Below are 23,042 nucleotides of genomic sequence, written 5' to 3' on the forward strand. Positions count from 1 at the left end.
TCAGCTGCATCATTTCCCTCGCCGACTCTGTTTTTCAGTTGTTGGTGTCCTTTACACTTCATGATGGCCACCTTCTCAGGTAGTGAGACCGATTTAATCAGTTTTTTCCATCTGTGTCTTGTGTTTGATTGGAAGGTTTCCTGTGGTGGTGAAGTTGCGTCTCAGCCATTGTGATCCATTCGTATGGACTGCTCCATGAGCATAAGCTGAGTCGGTGTAGATGTTCACAGTCTTCCCTTCAGCTCTTTCCAATGCTTGTGTCAAACCTATGATTTCAGCTAATTGGGCTGATGCAGGTTGTGGGATGGTAGCAGATTCCAAAGTCACGTGTGATCCATCCGGAAGCTGCTGCACCACTGCGTATGCTGCTATGTTCCCTTCTTCTCCTCTGTAACAGCATCCATCTGTGTACAACCATAGGTCAGGGTTGGTGAGTGGTTCGTTCCCCAGGTCAGATCTCAGTTTCAGTTCTTGTGCAGCTCTTTCTGCACAGGAGTGGGGTAGACCTTCTTCAGCATTGAGTGCGTCTGCCATGTTTTTGTCAGTGTTGACAAAAGTGATGTGTGATTGTGTGCATTTATTCTGGATTTTTTTTTTTTTCTTTCAGCGCTGAACGTGAATTCTTTGCTCATCAGATATGCTGCAACCCCATGGTGGGTGTGGATTTCCAATGGATGGCACATTACCAGGTGGGCTGTTTTTTCAATAGCTTTTGCCACTGCAGCCACATACCTGGAGCATGTGGTTTGTCCCACTTCAATGTGGTCCAGTTTGGAGGAGTGATACATCAACACTCTTCTCTCCCCCTCTTTTCCTGGAAAAAGATGGATGATGTAAATCCTTCTTTTTCAGAAACATCCAGATGGAACTTGTTTTTGTAGTCAGGTGCTGTTAAGGCTGCTGCCACTGAGAGATCTGTTTTCAAGAGTGCAAAAGCCTTTTATGCTTCAGTAGTCCAGGTCAATGATGAGTGTAGGTTAGTGGTGGGCAGCTTCAGGGCCATGGGGCATATTCGTCAGACATGCCCTGGAAAGGGGGAGGTGATTGCTGATTCGGGTCTGGATTGGGGTGATTGTATGCGGGTTGAAGGGCCGCACGTGGTTGATACATCATGGGACGGACCCCTCCCCCTCTTCTGTCCTGCATTCTCTGATCTAAGCATTCATTGAATTTGTGTTTGGGGACGATGGTCGTGGCCATTTTGTCGTTAAGCTATGTCTGGGTCTATTACTATCTTTGTATACTTTAGCCCGTCACTGATCGAAACCAGCGAAGTATCCTTGGCTCTAACACCGACCTATTCTCGTGTCCGACCCGCGTGCACAAAGAATTTTATTACCGTGTATTCAATGAATTATTTTTCGTTGTCCAACAATATTTCAGCTATATCCTTTTGGAACAATATGTTAATATATTCACGCGCTCCTGATATAATTGGAATGACAATGTTAGGGTCTTTTATTCGAAAGTTATTATTGCTTTTCGCTTATTCGATTAATTAAATACTTTGGCAAAATATTTCAGAACTGTCCTTTTGGTACAATATATTAATGAATTCAAGCGCTCCTGATATAATTGGAATAATAATGTTAGGGTCTTTTATTCGAAAGTTATTATTGCTTTTAACTTTTTCGATTAATTTTAACTTTTTCGATTAATTAAATACTTTGCCAAAACATTTCAGAAATTTCCTTTTGGAACAATATACTAGTATATTCTAGCGCTTCTAAAATAATTGTCAAATTAATTCTAACCCTTAAGGATTTACCAACAGCACGAGAGGGAAAAATCAGGTCAACTTTCAGCGCGGCGGCTGGACAACGGCCTAAATTAGGACTCGGCGGTCACTTTCAACACAGTCTCAATTTAGCATATCAGTAATTAGTAGCAATCAGTCTCGTGGAACGTTCAATCACTCACATTAATTTGGAGAGTTTCAGGTTTAATACCATTACTCCTAGCTCAAGCTTAGATTTCTCACCGATGCTCCTAGTGGAAGAATATTTCGACTAGTCCCAGATTACTAATGCGACTTGAATCCCGAAATGTCAAGCTTAGATTTCTCACCGATGCTCCTAGTGGGGTGCCATTTCCACTAGCCCCAGATTACTAATACGACTTGAACAGATTACATTACATTTCAACACTTCATCAAGCTTAGATTTCTCACCGATACTCCTAGTTGAAGAACAATTCAACTAGTTCCAGATTACTAATTCGACTTGATTTTATACTTCGCAGATATCTTTACACAATGCCTTCGGTTACGGACAGTTTTCACATAAAATTTAACAATAATCCATACTCGCCTTCAGAAACACTGATCTTAATTTGGGTAATGACTATAATATAATATGCAGATTTCGATTTAACAGGTACTGCTTACCTCTTTATTTGTCGAGCTCTTTGATCAGTATCCTGAGGCGGGCTGAATCACCGAAATGCTCTTGATTACCAGTCACCCCTCCTTCTCGAATCTTTCTCCAACCCGTCTCCTCTCTCATCACTTTCTATGGACCGAATTCCAAGATTTTAACCAACCATCCTCTGCTACCAAGTTTTGTTGATAAAACAGTTACTAGAGACAGGAGATCAAGTTGAGACATAGGACGAGGTGTATAATTGTATAATAAGGCAGTTTATTCAAGTGTAAAAATATCTGGCAAAGCGTGCAGCACGGCCCCTTTCTGTCTGCTTCTTATGGAATCGTCGGAGAAGAGAGCGCTAAACATATTGTACAGCTTTATATATGCATTGAATGAAGTAGGTTGATCTGGTAGTCTGGCCTTCTGATTGGTCGCTCCGGGTCGTGGGTAGTCCTGTTCGGCCTGATGTCGACGTTCCGTTGGCTCCCAACACAGTTCTTTGTCTTTAGTCCCAACCCTGAACATAGTGTGTGTGTGTGGGGTTGTTTTAGCAGATTCCTGTTCATGGGGGAGGGTTGTGTGTGTGGGTCTGTGGCTGTTATCTGATGAGAACAACATGTGTGGGGAAGAGAGGGGATGGGTGCCTGTTGTGTCAAGTATAGCTTGTGTTGAGAATTTTGTTATAACAAGTTTCCAGTATCTATTACAATTTCTTACAGATGGTTAAGTGGAAACTGGTAGTGCAGAATTTAATGGAATGTTTTTTAGATTAGTAATTCTATGAATGTAGAATAGAACAGAGGCAGTAAGTACATTTACAATAGCACATTACTTTCACTTTCTAATTCCAAGAAATCATGTTGTCCAGTGGAAGGACTGAGGTGGTAAAGTACTCTAGAGCTGGATACTGTGAAAGATTAGAGAGTGAAAGTGAAAGTTTAGAATGTGAAATAGCTTCATGCTGATGTATGCAGTTCACACCATGGAGAAAGATCAAATCAAATTTTATTGGTTGCATACATGTATTTAGCAGATTTTATTGCGGGTGTAGCGAAATACTTATGTTCTTAACTCCAACAGTGCAGTAATACCTAACAATTCACTGCAATCTAAAAGTAAAATAATGGAATTAAGAAATATATAAGACAAATGGTTTGCACACTGGTTGTTGTACATGTTTTCCTATCCTGAATGTATATATCTAGACTAATAAACCCCTTTGTCTGTTCATTCACTTTCTATAGATCCATGTTGGAACGGAGAGGTAATTTTCAACAGGACTCTTGTATAATGTAATATTTTGATGAAGGGGTGCATTATAAAGTAAATTGTTAAACATAAATACTATTATATCTGACTGAACTATGAACATTGTTCCAATTAACACAAACATTAATTATTTTATCAATGACCTTTCTGATTTCTCTTTCTTGTCTAAGTGACACACAATATGAAATACTACACAGTTGAGACTGGCAATACTTTGGATTCTCATATTCAGTTTATGAGACGACTCAACAACACCACAAGATGTTTTACGGAAGTGAAGTCGCCAGTGGAGAGTGATGTCATCATGGCTTTCTGTCCCATCGTCTCCCGCGCCGGGACTGATATTGAAGCAGCACTGCAACAGATTCCAAGTACAGTAACTCATCCCAAATATGACTTCCCAAGCAATGTTATTTCCTTCTATACCAGATATTCTCTTTCCACACCAGATTTACTCAAAATGTACCAACGGCATAAATTGTTTATTAGAGAGTTTTATTGGTTTATTTTGACATATTCCCTTATTCTCTTGACAGCTGGTAAAGATGTCCTTCTGGTAGTGCTGCATCACACCTTCAACCCAGACTACACTGTACCTGACAGCAGCAGACTAGTGACCAGAAGTGATGTAATACTCACAGTGGACTGTCTGTTCCATGAGAGCCAGGGAGGACTACTGAACTGTCCTCGCAATGATGCAGCAGTCAGCAGGGTTCTGAAGAGACTGAACATACAGCCAAAGGTAGCTACCCCTAATTCAAGGTTCAGGGAGGACCACTCTCCCTATTCTCCCTGCAACAGCCTCTGCTGTATGGTTACAACCATGTTCAATAACTGTCAATGAATAACTTTAAATAGCACAAAATGCTAAACCATATAGTTAACCAAAGTATTTTATTACACAGGGTCTGATAGTGTAAGAGAAAATCAATGGTTGTAGTATGAATCAAATATGAGTATTTGTAATGAGTGTTTTCTATAGATTGGAGCTGAAGAACGGATCAGAATCCCTGAGCAGGGTAACAGGCGGGTAAGTACATTCACAATGAAGACTTTGTTAATGAACTCTAAAGCTGTCACACAGATTGTGATTGGGGTTTTGTATCAATGAATCATCATTTTGAGTACAGCATCTCTCTGTATTTGATGTACTGTATAATCTTTCTTCTTTTTCTCTTCAAACAGACCAGACATCTTGCCGTTCTAGCTGTGATTCTGAGCTGTGTTGTTATGGTGTTGTGGCACATTTTGGGGTGAGCTGTTGTAACTTCTCAAGGGATATGTTCTGTTGGACTGTGATGTTATGCCTTTCATACAGTAGACTCCTGGTATGTCTGCACCCTAACACAAGGCCATTGTGTTCCAGAACTGTTGCTTGTATTAAGAACTGTTGTGTAAACAATATGATTGTTTGATCACCTCCCACTATATAAGAAACATCTAACCATTGTCACAGTTGCGTGTATAAGTGGCAGGGAAGTCAGGCGCAGGAGAGTCAAATAGAGTGTAGAATGGAGTTTTTTAATTATAGTCCCAGTAATCTGCTCCATAACACTCATAGGAAAACATAAAACAAATATGGGTACGATGACCCGTCGCACACCTATACACAATAAACACAACACTTGACAAATAACATTCTCTGACAAAGACATGAGGGGAAACAGAGGGTTAAATACACAATAGGTAATGGATGGGATTGAAAACAGGTGTGTGGGAAGACAAGACAAAACCAATGGAAAATGAAAAATGGATCGATGATGGCTAGAAGACCGGTGACGTCGACCGCCGAACACCGCCCGAACAAGGAGAGGCAACGACTTCGGCAGAAGTCGTGACATTACCCCCCCCCTGACGCGCGGCTCCAGCCGCGCGTCGACACCGGCCTCGGGGACGACCCGGAGGGCGAGGTGCAGGGCGATCCGGATGGAGGCGGTGGAATTCTTTTAACATGGAAGGATCTAAAACGTCCTCCACCGGAACCCAGCATCTCTCCTCCGGCCCGTACCCCTCCCAGTCCACGAGGTACTGAAGGCCCCTCGCCCGACGTCTCGAATCCAAAATGGATCGAACAGAATACGCCGGGACCCCCTCGATGTCTAGAGGAGGTGGAGGAACTTCACGCACTTCAGCCTCCTGGAGCGGGCCAGCCACCACCGGCCTGAGGAGAGACACATGGAACGAGGGGTTAATACGGTAATTAGTGGGCAGTTGTAACCTATAACATACCTCGTTCACTCTCCTCAGGACTTTAAACGGCCCCACAAACCGCGGACCCAGCTTCCGGCAGAGCAGGCGGAGGGGCAGGTTTCGGGTCGAGAGCCAGACCCTGTCCCCTGGTGCGAACACCGGGGCCTCACTGCGGCGACGGTCTGCGCCAATTTTCTGGCGCCTTATGGCAGGCTGAAGGTGGACGTGGGCTGCCTCCCAGGTTTCCTCAGCGTGCCGAAACCAATTGTCCACCGCAGGAGCCTCGGTCTGACTGATGCCAAGGAGCCAGAACCGGCTGATACCCTAATACACATTGAAAAGGAGTAAGGTTAGTGGAGGAGTGACGTAGCGAGTTCTGGGCCATCTCTGCCCAGGGCACGAACTTCGCCCACTCCCCCGGCCGGTCCTGGCAATAGGACCGCAGAAACCTGCCCACATCCTGGTTAACTCTCTCCACCTGCCCATTACTCTCGGGGTGAAAACCTGAGGTAAGACTAACCGAGATCCCCAGACGTTCCATGAACGCCTTCCAGACCCTTGATGTGAACTGGGGACCCCGATCAGACACTATATCCTCAGGCACCCCATAGTGCCGGAAAACGTGTGTAAACAGGGCCTCTGCAGTTTGTAAGGCCGTAGGGAGACCGGGCAAAGGGAGGAGACGACAGGACTTCGAAAACCGATCCACAACGACCAAGATCGTGGTGTAACCCTGTGAAGGTGGAAGATCAGTCAAAAAATCCACCGACAGGTGCGACCACGGCCGTTGAGGAACAGGTAAAGGTTGAAGCTTACCTCTAGGCAGGTGTCTAGGAGCCTTGCACTGGGCGCACACCGAGCAGGAGGAAACATAAATCCTCACGTCCTTAGCTAAAGTGGGCCACCAGTACCTCCCATCAAGACAGCGCATCGTCCGACCTATCCCAGGATGACCAGAGGAGGGTGACGTGTGAGCCCAATAGATCAATCGGTCGCGGACAGCAGACGGAACGTACAGACGACCAGCTGGACACTCAGGAGGAGAGGACTCTGCACGTGACGCCCGCTCAATGTCCGCGTCCAGCTCCCACACTACTGGCGCCACCAAACACGAAGCTGGGAGTATGGGAGTGGGATCCATGGACCGCTCCTCTGTGTCATACAGCCGAGACAATGCGTCTGCCTTGACGTTCTGGGAGCCTGGTCTGTAAGTAAGAGTAAACACAAAACGAGTGAAAAACATGGCCCACCTTGCCTGGCGAGGATTCATTCTCTTCGCCTGCCGGATGTACTCCAGATTGCGGTGGTCAGTCCAGATGAGAAAAGGGTGTTTAGCCCCCTCAAGCCAGTGCCTCCACACCTTCAAGGCTTCTACGACAGCTAACAGCTCTCGGTCCCCCACATCATAGTTTCGCTCCACCGGGCTGAGCTTCTTCGAAAAGAAAGCACAGGGGCGAAGCTTCAGTGGCACACCCGAACGCTGAGAGAGCACTGCTCCTATCCCAGCTTCGGATGCGTCCACCTCTACCATGAATGGCAAAGAGGGATCCGGATGAGCCAACACAGGCGCCGAGGTAAACAGAGTCTTCAGGTGTCCAAAAGCCCTGTTCGCCTCAGCCGACCACTGCAAGCGCACCGGGCCCCCCTTTAGCAGTGAGGTAATGGGAGCCGCAACCTGACCAAAACCCCGGATAAATCTCCGGTAGTAATTGGCAAACCCCAAAAAGCGCTGCACCTCCTTTACCGTGGTTGGAGTCGGCCAATTACGCACGGCTGTAATGCGGTCGCTCTCCATTTCCACTCCTGAAGTGGAAATCCGATGCCCTAGGAAGGAGATGGATTGTTGGAAGAACAAGCATTTCTCAGCCTTGACATATAGATCATGCTCCAACAGGCGACCAAGCACCCTGCGCACCAGGGACACATGCTCGGCGCGTGTAGCGGAGTATATCAGAATATCATCGATATACACCACTACACCCTGCCCGTGCGGGTCCCTGAAGATCTCATCTACAAATGATTGGAAGACTGATGGAGCATTCATCAACCCATATGGCATGACCAGGTACTCATAATGACCTGAGGTGGTGCTAAATGCCGTCTTCCACTCATCACCCTTCCGAATACGCACCAGATTATACGCACTCCTGAGATCCAATTTTGTGAAGAAGCGTGCCCCGCGCATTGACTCCATAACTGTATTTATCAGAGGTAGCGGGTAACTATATTTCACCGTGATTTTATTGAGACCTCGATAATCAATGCACGGGCGTAAACCGCCATCCTTCTTCTTCACAAAAAAGAAACTCGAAGAGGCGGGTGAAATGGATGGCTGAATGAACCCCTGACGCAGGGATTCAGAGATATATGTATCCATAGCCACCGTCTCCGCTTGCGACAGGGGATACACGTGACTCCTGGGATATGCAGCGTCTACCAGGAGATCTATCGCACAATCCCCCTGTCGATGGGGTGGTAATTGAGTCGCCTTCTTTTTACAGAAGGCGAGAGCCAAATCGGCATATTCTGGAGGAATGTGCACGGTGGAGACCTGGTCTGGACTTTCCACCGTAGTAGCACCAACGGAAACCCCTAAACACCTACCTGAGCACTCTCGCGACCACCCCGTGAGAGCCCTCTGTGGCCAAGAAACAGTGGGGTTATGACACGCTAACCAGGGTAGACCTAGCACCACAGAATACGCAGGGGAATCAATAAGAAAAAGACTAATCTTCTCCTTGTGACCCTCCTGCGTTATCATATACAACGGTGCGGTGACCTCCCTGATAAAACCTGACCCTAATGGTCGACTATCTAAGGCATGAATAGGGAAAGGCATATCCACAGACACAATAGGGATCCCTAAACTATGAGCTAAATTTTTATTAATGAAATTTCCAGCCGCGCCTGAATCTACTAGCGCCTTATACTGGGAATGCAGGGAAAAATCCGGAAAAGTGACAGAGACAAACATAAGTGCAACAGAGGGCTCTGGATGAGAATGGTGCCTACTCACCTGGGGTGATGCCAGAGTGCCCTGCCTGCCTTCTCTATTCCCAGAGGAACCAACCCGGCACCGACCAGCAGTGTGATCTCTGCGACCATAGATGGTGCTCGAGCGGGAACCCCCTCCGGTCTCCCGGCGCACCGTCCCTCCCAATTCCATTGGTTCGGGAGAGAGGGTGCGGGAGGATGGAACAACCAGACCCCGATCTAGACGTCCACGAGTAGCCAGCATGTTGTCCAGCCTGATGGACATGTCCACCAGCTGGTCGAAGTTGAGGGTGGTGTCTCTACAGCCAGCTCCCGACGGACGTCCTCGCGTAGGCTACAACGGTAATGGTCGATCAGGGCCCTGTCGCTCCATCCAGCGCCGGCAGCCAAGGTCCTAAACTCCAAAGCAAACTCCTGGGCACTCCTCGTCTCCTGCCTCAGATGATAGAGGAGCTCACCCGCCGTTTTTCCTTCGGGAGGATGGTCGAATACTCTCCTGAAATAAAGGGTGAACTCCTCAAAATGGTCCAACGCCGCATTCTCCTCTACACACAGCGCTGGCCCACTCCCGTGCTTTCCCGGTGAGGCATGAGACGAGGGCGGAACTCTTCTCCCGGTCGGATGGTACTGGGGAGACCGTGGCCAGATATAAGTTCAGTTTAAGGAGGAAACCCTGGCAGCCGGCAGTATCTCCGTTGTAACCCGTGGGTAGGGGTAAACGAATTTTGTTAGGTTCAGGTGGGGAAAACGCGTTAAAGGTAAATCCCAGTTGTGGCAGTGGAGGCGCTGGAGAAACTCCCTGTCTCTCCCAGCGATCCATATTCTGGACAATGCGATCCATGACGGCGCTCAAACAGTCAATCTCCTTCGCTTGTTCCATAACGCGCTTTTCCACCTCCATGGGCGTCGTGTCCTCTCCTGCTGACTTCATATATAATGGTCAGAGATTCTGTCACAGTTGCGTGTATAAGTGGCAGGGAAGTCAGGCGCAGGAGAGTCAAATAGAGTGTAGAATGGAGTTTTTTAATTATAGTCCCAGTAATCTGCTCCATAACACTCATAGGAAAACATATATGGGTACGATGACCCGTCGCACACCTATACACAATAAACACAACACTTGACAAATAACATTCTCTGACAAAGACATGAGGGGAAACAGAGGGTTAAATACACAATAGGTAATGGATGGGATTGAAAACAGGTGTGTGGGAAGACAAGACAAAACCAATGGAAAATGAAAAATGGATCGATGATGGCTAGAAGACCGGTGACGTCGACCGCCGAACACCGCCCGAACAAGGAGAGGCAACGACTTCGGCAGAAGTCGTGACAACCATTTATTCTTTGAGTTCTTCCCTGTGAAATCAGCGATAGATCTCTCCTGCAGCTACTTGACTAAAGATGTTTCTATTATATCATTAAATAGTCTCTACCTTAATCTTTGGATTGAACACTGGTTGTTGTACATGGTTTCCTATCCTGAATGTATATATCTAGACTAATAAACCCCTTTGTTTGTTCATTGACTTTCTATAGATCCATGTTGGAACACAGAGGTAATTTCCAACAGGGCTCTTATTTTATTTAAAAGGGGTGCATTATAAAGTAAATGGTTAAACCTACAATACTATTTTAGCTGGCTGATCTATGAACCAAATATCCATTGTGACAATTAAATCCAACATCAATACTTTTATCAATGACCATTTTGACCTTCCTCTTGTCTGTTTAAAATCAGTGGAACACAATATGAAATACTACACAGTTGAGACTGGCAATACTTTGGATTCTCATATTCAGTTTATGAGACGACTCAACAACACCACAAGTTTTACGGAAGTCGAGTCGCCAGTGGAGAGTGATGTCATCATGGCTTTCTGTCCCATCGTCTCCCGCGCCGGGACTGATATTGAAGCAACACTACAACAGATTCCAAGTACAGTAACTCATCCCAAATATGACTTCTCAAGCAATGTTATTTCCTTCTCTACCAGATATTCTCTTTCCACACCAGATTTACTCAGTGCCAACGGCATACATTACATTACTAAATTGTTTATTTGAGAGTTTTATTGGTTTATTTTGCCATATTCCCTCATTCTCTTGACAGCTGGTAAAGATGTCATTCTGGTAGTGCTGCATCACACCTTCAACCCAGACTACACTGTACCTGACAGCAGCAGACTAGTGACCAGAAGTGATGTAATACTCACAGTGGACTGTCTGTTCCATGAGAGCCAGGGAGGACTACTGAACTGTCCTCACAATGAAGCAGCAGTCAAGAAGATTAGGCTGAAGCTTGACATGGTATGATGTCAATTAATCATCATTTTGAATACAGTATCTCGGTGTCTCTGTACAAGCACTGTACGGGACTTGACTTACCCCTAACCAATAAAAACAATAAATGCTTAGAAGATTTCCTCCAGTCTGGTCATGCATTTTGACATAATATACCCTGTTAAATAGAACCAATGAATGTTGAACATGATTTTCTTAAAAGGCTACAATTTATTGAACTCCCGATGTTGTTTTCATTTGTATCCCAAATGATGACGTTCAAAACCAATTTGTGAGTAGGCAAAATGGAGACTGCATCTGTATCCCTGTTGTCTCAGGTGCCAGATTTATTATGGACGGAGCTTGACATCTACTGGGGACTTAGACCGTGCCAACCCAGTTAATACACATTGATCCCTCCAAAGCATTACATATGAATCTTAAAACAATAGACATTTAATTAATATTGAAGCAAAAAGTGAATATCCAACATAGATTGGTAATAAAAATATAGAGTAACTTTTTGAAGGTATACTAAAATGAAAATAATGCCTTCCAATATGGAGAAAGTTATCATATTTGTTTTGTTTTAAACCTTGCAATAAGGGGAAAAGCAAAATGTGGTTTGAGAGTGGTCTGTGTGTTTAAGTAGTAGTGATTAAGGTATTCCTGTTAGGAAGTGAGTTTATGGAGTCTAGTGAAAGTAACAAAGAATGGTATTTGGCTTTCAGATAGCAATCCAATAATGTAATATTTTAGTAATTTGAAGGATTAAGACAGAGGGATTGAGCATTGGGACTGATGTTAAATTAGAGGCCGCTCACTCTTCAAGGCTTGGTCCACTGCTCTTGTGTTTAAGTCAGCTGTTGTTTGGATTAGAGATAAACTCCCTGTGAAACAATAGTTAGCCGCCAGTACACACTGAACTCAAAAAAGCTGTGAGACACAGTGGGGAAATTAGGGACAGTTTTTACAGAATTGTATGTCAATGCAACAGGTCAAAAATATTACGATTACAAGAGAGTTGTTTACTTTAGAAGGTACCCAATTCAGCTTTACGGGACACCGTTATCATCTGATGTGTCTGAAGTATAATTCTGTATACACATGTAAATTCTCTTGATTAGAAGACATGTACTGAAAAACCTAATGTAAACCTGATACACAAAATGTTTCAAATGTTTGAAATTTAAATGATATCTGAGGTCCAGGAAAACAAATACTCACTTAATAGGGCTGACTGACCTCTGACCTATGTTCTGACTTCCTGGTGAGGCCTGATCACACTTACTAGGAAGACAGGAGACATGTTTAAAAAAAAATATGGGCTATGTAAAAACAACTCATTAAGAAGAAGTTTATAATTTATCAATAGTCCTAATTGTGATTCAGACCACGAGTCTATTTTACCATTACCTTATGGGATACAATTATTTCCTTATGGAATTATCAAGAGATAATTCGATTTTCATTTTAAAACATTTAAGGCAGTGTTGTTGATTTTTTTCGGACGCATGAATCACGATGTGAGTCATGTGTCCAAAGGGGGAATTACCAGTCCCATGTGGCCAGTAAAAGTAAAAATATGTTGGCATTGGATGACAGTTACTCTAAGTGAATGGAAGTTTTCCCCACCTCCAGTGATATATGTGAATTGCTGTTGTTGTTTTCTTTGTTTTTGTCTTGCATCAATAACAAATCTCCCCAGATTGGGTCTGCTGGATGGTCAGGATTTCTCCCTAAGGATTAGCCTTCTAAATTAGTGAAAACATAGGTCAATGCAACCCGTTTGTGGAAAGAAATATGGAAACAATGGTTTATATTAAGAGATTTATTCACCTCTGAATTTACAGATCCTTTGTGTGTGTGTGTGTATGTGTGTGTGCATTTTTGATACTCAATCCCATTAATAAAGTATAACGTTTATTATGCTTATAGTATTACCATACTATGTGGATTGTACAACCCAGAATGAAGGGCTTTGTCACGTTCGTCGTAGTGAGGAGACCAAAGCGCAGCGTGATGTGAATACATACTTTTAATGTAAGACGAATAAACACGAAGAACACTGAACAAAACTAACGTGACCGCTATAAACAATGAGAGCAGACATGCAACTTCACATAGACAATAACCCACAAACCAAACTGGAAAATGGCAATCTAATAGGATCCACAATCAGAGACAACGATAAACAGCTGCCTCTGATTGGGAACCAATCTAGGCCACCATAGACCTACATAATGCCTAGACTACACACACACACACCTAGACATACCAAAACCCTAGACAAGACAAAAACATCAAACCCTGACCTAACCAAAATAATAAAGAAAACAAAGATAACTAAGGTCAGGGCGTGACAGGCTTGAAATGATGAAGTGTCTGTTTTTTTCTGTGTTGATTTCCCTTACTTTAATAGAGTATAGAATATTTTGATATGGAAGCTAAAATCTAAATGCTTACATTTAAAATGTAATGATTATTATCACACATAGGATGTAATGTAATGAATTGTAATGTTTGTGGTTTTCTTTTAACTCATTTCTGTCTTCAATTCATGTGCTGTTCTATAAACCAATGTATGTGTTCATGCAAGTGGTTGACTGAACAAATCCTTCTCTTATCAGTAGCGGCAATTTGGCAGTACGCCCAGACCTTGTTTTGAGAACAAACAAACGATATCTCAGTTTCAAGGTCTTAGCTTAGTAAGAAAGAAGCCTTGTGAGGTGTTGGTCTGTCACATGATATGAAACAGAATGGTAACGATTAATGAATTATGCTAAAACATGCAAATATAATTTGTCTGTTAATAGCCGTATAAAGACAACTGCTGGGACTGCCCAGTAGAGCTCCTGATTGACATGTGAACTATGGTGCATTGAGTTATTTGGAACCTCTCCAGCGCAATAAACAACGATTCATTTAAGATTGACTTCGGGTGTCCCTGTGTAAGAATTTCCACTACATACTCATTTTTCCTCTCCTTTTTTTACAGGCCAGAAATCGTGGCTTTCTATCTTGGATTCTAAACTTTGTCACGGTATATCAAATCATTGCAGTAACTATTCATCAACTACTATACTGAACAAAAATATTAACGCAAAATGCAACAATTTCAAAGATTTTACTGAGTTACAATTCATATCAGGAAATCAGTCAATTGAAATAAATGAATTAATGGTGCTATTAAACAAAAGTCAGTACTGCTGTGGATCTCACACAAGTCATTATTCTTTGATTCTATTGTGTTCATTAATGTGGTCAATGTAATACAGTAATCATCACAGGTCATATCCCTAACATCTAGTGTTTTACGTTTCCTAATCTTTTCAAGATCCACGTCCCTCTACAAGACCTCGTTCTGGCAGTCTATCTGTGATTCGGATATATATACTGGTTTGTCAAATCATTGCAAATGATTAAACTATACATCATCAACTACAGATGTAGGATCATAATTTGATCACTCTTTTGTTCCTGAAATGCAAACGTGTAGTGCATTTGACTTTTAAAAGGGTTTCAGACTTGATTTGCCTAGCGAAAAATACATCAACCCCTACAAAAATGTCCATTAATTATAATCCACATAATAATTCACATTTCCTGTTGCTGCAGGATTATTTTCCTGGTGTAACAAACTGGCACAAATTAAGATCCTACATCTGTATACTGTGGTGGAATATTCTTATCAAGTGAGAGAGACTTTGTCATTTCTTCAAACAATAATCTTTATTCAATATTAATTAATTAATGCAATAACTAGGCTGGTCGACCCAACACTCTTGACTGTTGGGCCGAGTAGCTTAACCTAACAATGCTGTTTCTTATATACCTGACACTAAGAATGCTTAGTCATGGCTGCTTCCACCCCTCCCATGCAGATTGGGGGCACCATAAGCCACTTTGGGTTTATCCTGCATCTGGTGCCGTTTCCCAGATGCAAGGATGATTAGACACAATAAGGGTTTTGTTCTATTCCTCCAGGCTCTCTTTATCTCGGTTACACCCATCATATCTTATCTATGGAATGCCAGCTATAGGTTTTTATCTAGCCCTCACTTAATTAGTTGCCCTCTCAGTTCACTCAGAAAGGAGAGAGAGTTCAAAGAACCCTACACTATTACATTTAACATTCTAAGAACCCTACTCTTTTGCATAAAACATTCTAAGAACCATACCCTTTTGCATAAAACATTCTAAGAACCCTACTCTATTGCATAAAACATTCTAAGAACCCTACTCTTTTGCATAAAACAACCATTTGGTGCATAAACATTATTATAACATAATCTTGTAATTTTGCTACCTTAATTTCACAGACTATACCAAACATTATGAACATCTTCCTAATACTGTATAATGGTATGTCAAATCATTGCCAAATGATAAAACTATGCATCATAATGTGTATCAATAATGTGCCTCTTCGGGAGGACACTTTAAAATTCTAATAAAACAGAATTCAAACTTATGGATGGTGTCTGTCATAATGTAGCTGTTAAACAAGAGTCAGTACTACTGTGGATCTCACACAAGTCATTCTCTTTCCAGTGTCTTCAGTCTACAACTACTTTTTCAATCACAGTAGGTTCTATTGTGTGGTCATTGTAATTAGAGTAATCATCACAGGTCAAATCAGGACCTGTTGTACAGGACCTGTAACATGTTGTGTTTCATGTTTTCTAATCTTCTCAAGATCCACGTCCCTCTTCAAGACCTCATTCTAGAAGTGATGAAAGCAGAAGAAGAAAATGTCTTTACTTTTGATGTTAAGAGCACTTGTAGTTGTAATGTATAGAAATTGGGGCCAATATAAAAATGAATGGAAAATAATAAAGAAGAAACAGGATCTGTGGAAGGGGGTGCATCTCAACATCACTGCTAGTTTACACATGCATCCCACTTCTGACACCAGTGTAGCAAATAGTGGGGGGTAACCTTGGGTTGCTTGACGCAAGAAAAACTTGATAGCCACAAACTCAATACGGATGGCTTTCTCTTTGGAGGAGTTTGTAACAGGCATACAAAGTATTGACTTTTTGTAATAGTTCAATGACTAAGCTGAGCTCAAAAATGAGGGAAACGAGGCATTTGAAAGCTACCTGTCCCAATGCATAGTGCCAACTGTAAAGTTTGGTGGAGGAGGAATAATGGTCTGGGTTTTTCATGGGTCGCGCTATGCCCCCTAGTTCCAGTGAAGGGAAATCTTAACGCTACAGCATACAATGACATTATAGACGATTCTGTGCTTCCAACTTTGTGGCAACAGTTTGGGGAAGGCCCTTTCCTATTTTATTATGACAATGCCCCAGTGCACAAAGCGAGGTCCATACAGAAATCGTTTGTCAAGATCGGTGTGGAAGTACTGGTGTCCACATACTTTTTCATGTAGTGTATGTGAAAACAGCGCATTTGTACGTTTTGTAGGCAAAAATATAACGTTAATAAGTTCTACCTGATGACATCATAAAGCACACTTTAAAAACGAAGATTTTCAAACACTGATTCGCGGTGATGTGGGGAGCAAGAAAATACACTCCCTTTGGCTAGAAACTCACTGAAGGTTTTGAAAATCACTGTTTTTAACTTTTAATCCTACCCTGTGATGTCATAGACAAGCTATTGTTTAGGGCCTTATCTTTCTAACCACAGATCATAGAAACACACTGTTTTCACCACTGGTTTGGTGATGATGAATATGTGGAGGAATTGCCCTTGAAATTAAGTTCTTTATTCAATAAGAGTGTTCAGCAGTAACATAATGTTTTGCTGAAATGTTATCCAGCCTGAGTACATTCATACAGAAGTCTGATACACAGGATCACCAACAACTGAGGGATAGTCTTGTATGAACTGTTACGTGCACGTAACTCCCAAAATAAAGGAAACACTTGAGTAAATGATGGATACAAAGCATATTGAAAACAGGTGCTTCCACACAGGTGTGGTTTCTTAGTTAATTAAGCAATTAACATCACATCGCGCTTAGGGTCATGCATAGAAATGCCCAGTTTCCCATTGTTTTGGCTACCATGGCTAGAAGAAGAGATCTCAGTGAATTTGAACAGAGAGGAAGAGGCGAAGTGAAAGGGTCCAATCCCATCAAAATCTAGCCATGTGGGAATACTACGTTCTGTTTATTAAGCAGACCTCCTGCCTTCTCACATTTGGGACATCGACTCCCATTGTTAGGGCGGAGACAAGAACATCTCTTCATTATATATAATATATATTCTGCTTTGAAAGAGAGGTCTCAAAAGATTATAGTGGGTTTAAATGGTATTTGTGTCTGTCTCAGTCAGGCTCAACCCAATTGGACACATGGGAGATTCTGGAGCGGCGCCTAAGCAGGGTTTTCCATAAACAAAACATCAAATCATGGAATTCCTCCAAAAGAGTTCCAAACACTTGTACAAGCTATGCCAAGGCGCAATGAAATGGTTACTACATATTCACAAATTGTGGGTGGGAAGAAATGTGGTGACTGGTGATTTCCCGTGGAGTGGATAAACAAAAACAAATGGGTAACTGACAGCTGTTAGTGTAGCTACCTAGCTAGCACGCTAATCTTAGCTAGTTATCTTGCTAACCTTATCTAGTTATCTTGCTAACCTTAGCTAGCTAATGTTATCTATTGTTGCTGGTGTTTTTTACTACACCGTTTTCAAAAGATTAGGCTATTCTGGAGCTGGATTTGTCATAAGCATTTAGGGAAAAGCATTGCCACATATGGAAACCAGTATCTTTGACTTCACGTTATATTGTTATCTCTGAAGATTGGGCATCTTCAATAAGAGACAAAGTCATACATGCCAAGTCATAAATGCAGTCATTGAGCTAAGACAAATCATCTAGTCATTGAGGAAAGCCAAGTAATAAATAGTCTGAGTAAAACCAAGTCATATATTCAGTCATTGTGTCACACCCTGATCTGTTTCACCTGCCTTGTCCTTGTCTCCACCCCACACCAGGTGTCTCCTATTTTTTCCCCCATTATCCCCTGTGTATTTATACCTGTGTTTTCTGTTTGTCTGTTGCCAGTTCATCTTGTTTTGTCAGGTCTTACCAGCATGTTTCCCATTTTCTCCAGTTTTCAAGTCTTCCTGGTTAAGACCTGCCTGCCTGCCTGCCGTTCTGTCCCTTTTTGGCTCTGCCTTGGACTACGAACCTATGCCTGCCCTCGACCTGCCCCTTTGTTATATTAAATATTCTGAGAACCGAACTATCCGCCTCATGTGTCTGCATCTGGGTCATATCCTGAGTCGTGATATATTGAGCAAAGCCATATATACAGTCATTGAGCATGGCCAAGTCATACAGTCAGTTAGCAAAGCCAAGTCAGCCCATGGACTGGAGTTTAAAAAAAATAGTTTTCCACAATTGTTTACACGCGTTTTGTGCTGCCATTCATTTAGACGGTAACATATTATTTTATTACTGTGGTTAAGATGGCTTTTCATTGTGTTCCATGGTGTTTTTTGCCCCCAAGTGGAGCTTTCTGGTAAGGCTACAGAAACAGGAAGTAGAGTAGTCGTTCTGCACGCAGAGAAGCAGCTAAAGCTAGTGATGATAATCTTGTAATTGATAGAATTGCTTACTTATCAATGTTAGTTGGTTGCATTCACTCACACAAATTGCCTTGCCTTTCATGTATGCCGTCAGCTGCATTGGTTTGCTCGTGCGTCATGTAAACGAATTGTAAAACATACAATACTGTAGTTTTGTTACTGTTTCTAGTGTAATGTGCTTTGTTATTGTACTGTCACGTTCTGACCATAGTTCTTTTGTATTTTCTTTGTTTTAGTGTGGTCAGGGCGTGAGTTGGGTGGGTATGATCTATGTTTTCTGTTTCTATGTGGGGTTTCTCGTTTGGCCTGATATGGTTCTCAATCAGAGGCAGGTGTTAGTCATTGTCTCTGATTGGGAACCATATTTAGGTAGCCTGTGTTCTGTTTTTTTTGTGTGTGGTTGTCTTCAGTCTTTGTGTGTCTGCACCAGATAGAACTGTTTTGTTTTTCACTTATGTTGTTTTGTATTTTGAAGTGTTCTGGTTTTTTGATTTTGATTAAATTAAGATGAACACTAACTACGCTGCGCTTTGGTCCTCTCCTTCCACCGACGAAAGCCGTTACATGTACAGAGGTGTTTGCACATTAGTGTCATGAAAGGAGTTGGCTAGTTGCTACTCATAAGGTAATTGGCTATCTGGTTTGGTATCATGCCAGATACATGGCACGTGCTTTGCATTTATGCAACTTAAACGTGAAATGTATAATGTACAGCTACAGTATGTCGATGGGAATTGAATACTAAAGTTTTTTTTTGTTGTATTTTGTAGTTTCACAACAAACGTTTTCAATATATTCGTTCAAGAAAAGTCAAGCCTTGGGAGTTTTTTTGAAGACTAGTATTGCATGGGAACGCAATTCCAGGGCAGAATACGTTTGCTGAATCTTTGGACCATTTCCCCAAAACACAAAATGCTTAACTCCACAAATCTCTAGCAAAAGCAGACACTGCATTCAAAACGGCATAATTTGCTAAATGTTTTGTTCCATCAAAATGACACACTTGTCATGTGAATAGATCTGTTGTCACACCCTGACCATAGAGAGACTTTGTTTCTCTATGGTATAGTAGGTCAGGGCATGACTGGGGGGAATTCTAGTTTATTTTCTATGTGGGGTTCTAGTTTAGTTTTTCTAAGTTGGTGGCAGCAGGTAATTGTTCTCTCTATTTGGGGATCATATTTAAGTAGTTATTTTCCCACTGGTGTTTGTGGGATATTGTTTGTTTATTTGCATGTTAGCACGCCATTGTCACGTTTTGTTTATTCTTGTGTGGTTCGCTTACTTTAAATAAATAAGATGTGGAACCCAGATCACGCTGCACGTTGGTCCGAGTATGCTTCAAACGATCGTGACATCTGTCTACCAACACACTGTGATCAAAACAAAACACTAAGAATATCCCATCAGTAGGTATGCCTTTTGCATTTAAAGTGTTACACTGTAGCCAGTTGTAGAAGACTGTTACAGTATACCTACTCAAATGTACATAAACAAATGCAATACAGTAACAAAACATTATTTCCAAAATGCAGTATTTTTGAACACTTGTTTTGTGTGTGTAACACTTTACATACCCAACAGGAAAAAAAACAGGAATAACATTCAGTAAGATAAATGGTTTTCTGTACAAAAAAGATATGAAAGTGACTCATTCTTTCAAAAACGAAAAAAGACAGGCTGCATCCTGCCTCCTATTTTGGTCTGGCCACAGCACCTCATCTACATCACAAGCGATGTTCTCCCTGGCTAAACAGCGGGGAAAGATTCTGGAGTGACGGATCCAGCCACCACATCAACTTCACCACATGCATCCTCCATTAACTGGAGAAGAGGCATGCGTGCGAGGGGATGGCGGTCATACGCCTTCCATTGCAATGCCGGAAAAAACTATTAAAATGGGTTCAGGAATATGGGAGGTATAGAACAATAAGTTGTGGGTGGTTGATGAACAAGTTGCGGACCAGAGCATCCCGGTGGAAACTCACGTTGTCCCAGATGACAACATACCTGGGCTGCTCTGGTCCACCCTTCTGCTCGGCTGGAATGAGGATGCCATGTCTTGTGTCCAGAAATGTGATAAGGGCGGTGTTGTAGGGACCAAGGTTGGCATGGTGATGGAGGATGCCTTGCTGGCTAACGGCTGCACAGTGATATTCCCTCCACGCTGTCCAGGGACATTCACAATGGCACGGTGGCCAATAATGTTCCGTCCCCTTCTTTTGGCTAGGTTTGTTAGGCGGAGCGACACAGGGAACCCAAGAGCAGACTCAGATGATGAAACAAGATATTTATTGTTACACAGGAAGATAAGGAGTGCAGATCCGGGGAAGCTCGGATGAGTTGTAGAAAACCAGATGTGAAGACTGAGGTTGGAGTTAGCTGAGTAGAACAGGAAATACAGGTCCGGAGGGGAATCCAAGGTAGTGGTGGTGAACTAAATCCAGAGCAGGGTATTAGGGTGGTGAGATGTGGAACGGGAGACAGGAGCCAGAGACAGAGCGGTAAACTGCAATGAGAGGATAAACAGCGTCAGGCAGGGAAACAGGCACAGAAGAGTAACAGGAACTTGAATAATCATAAATGGCTAGAAGCATGAACTGACTGAGCAGAGATTACAATCTGGAAGAGTAGAAGTGGCAGGACTGAGTATTTGTAGAGGTCTTTATTATGGAACGAGTTGCAGCTGGTAGGGATCTGCTCTGACTCCAGCACACCTGTCTCCAACCACACAATCACACAGAGGGAGAGAGAGAGTGTACTGGGGGAGTAACTGCAGGTCAAGATGACACCGGATGAACACCAGAGGGTGTAGCAGGAGCAGATGTGATAAGGTTGAAGCCAGCCTCAATGTAAATATAAACGTGCTGAATTGCAGCGGCATCCAGCTCCAAGACTCTCTGAACCAGATAACAAGACAATGTGACATAGACCTAGAGCAGTCAGTATGGTGAGGCACAATACACTGGATTACAGTACTGTAATGTGTCTATTATGGTGGAAAATTGCAAGATGTTATAATACTTTTATTGCATCAAATGGTTGTTATATGCAACATAAGAGGATTCTTATAACTATTGTGTGTGTTCTGAGGATGGGCCTCTGGGAGATAACACTGACAGAAGATTTACGATGTCTTTTGGGTGATAAAAGCTAAAGAGCATGAGTTAATGTTTCTGTTTTATACGGTACCAGGGAGACATGCCTCCAGTATGGAGTCGGGGGGCCAGACACTAGTCTCTACACAAGGAAGACTGTTGACACAGAAGATACTGTCTTCTATGAATTATAGGTATCTTTCATACAAATCTTAACCTTGTGACCCATTCTATACATCTGTTGTTCGTCATGTAGGTTGAAAGGTGGGAGGTGGCTATAAAAAGACCTTTGTACTTTTGTCTCGGGGCTCTCAAGGAATCGTCGACCACCCCTCATTATCATAGAGCACTCAATCAATTCACTTTATATGTGTGTGTTGTATTGACTTGCTCCCGTATTAATAAGTCATTCAAAATTTAGTTTAAGTGTAACTCTGACATGTGATACATTTCTCTCATTTAATAGTAAAGAAATTAACCACACTATACAGTGCTGATATGATAGTAAATTCACAGTATAGTACTTCCTTGCACATTTTCATAGCGCTGTTCTTTAACCCTCTGAGTTTTGCTCAAATGGCACCCTGTACATCTGTTTCATCCAGATTCAGTTGCACTGAAATGCACGGTCCAATGTAGACAAGACCACCTGGTGAAGGTTATTGAATATTGGGTTGTCTGCAATTATGTGGATCTGGATTTCTCGTAGTGTAATGGTATTGCTTACCACCACCATGTTTACAATAGCAGTCTCCTGTTCTGGTGTGAACAGCCGGTGTCTTCCACCATGGCCTGGTCGTCTCTCAGTTCTGCAGAAGATCCACAAATATATGATTGGTTACAGTAAGCTAAAATAATCAATTTTCTTTCAATATGAAATAATATTACTGTAACATTGGCCATCAATCACTGAGTAACATAGGCCTACTGATATGTTTGACTGCAGTATACATACATAAAGAGCATAGTGTAGATGGTAGGTAACTTACCGGTTGTCATTCCTGAATGTACGGATGATAGATGAACTCTGCCCAGCCTCCCTTATACTCAATCCATGGTTGAGCACATGGTCAACCAATGTGGCCCTGATCTCATCTGAGACAACTGTCCTTCCTCATCATAGTTCTCCTCTTCCTCCTTCACCTCTAGCTCTTGCTTCACCATTGACTTCCATTTTCCTCCAAAACAGGAGAGCTCATCTGTGGCCTTTGAAATCAGAGCTTTAGCACTATAAAAGTGAACAATTCAGCAACTAGTGTTTACACCTGTGA

The 23,042-nt window shown here is 42.5% G+C and overlaps 2 protein-coding genes across 2 annotated transcripts in view; both read left to right on the plus strand.

Moving 5' to 3' along the window:
* LOC120033347 overlaps nucleotides 1-23,042 on the plus strand; it is a 47,545-nt gene that overhangs the window by 20,789 nt on the left and 3,714 nt on the right. The window contains exon 11 of the mRNA XM_038979645.1: nucleotides 15,650-15,689. The gene's annotated coding sequence lies outside the window, so the exon portion shown is untranslated. The remainder of the gene's footprint in view (nucleotides 1-15,649; nucleotides 15,690-23,042) is intronic.
* Nucleotides 3,619-11,135, plus strand: LOC120033287. Its single transcript, XM_038979561.1, has 6 exons — nucleotides 3,619-3,630; nucleotides 3,806-4,006; nucleotides 4,172-4,377; nucleotides 4,618-4,665; nucleotides 10,623-10,758; nucleotides 10,933-11,135. The coding sequence occupies exons 2-6, from the start codon at nucleotides 3,817-3,819 to the stop codon at nucleotides 11,133-11,135; spliced, it is 783 nt and encodes a 260-aa protein (XP_038835489.1). The 5' UTR covers nucleotides 3,619-3,630; nucleotides 3,806-3,816.

This window comes from Salvelinus namaycush, chromosome 40 (assembly GCF_016432855.1).
Source record: "Salvelinus namaycush isolate Seneca chromosome 40, SaNama_1.0, whole genome shotgun sequence".
Classification (NCBI taxonomy): Eukaryota; Metazoa; Chordata; class Actinopteri; order Salmoniformes; family Salmonidae; genus Salvelinus; species Salvelinus namaycush.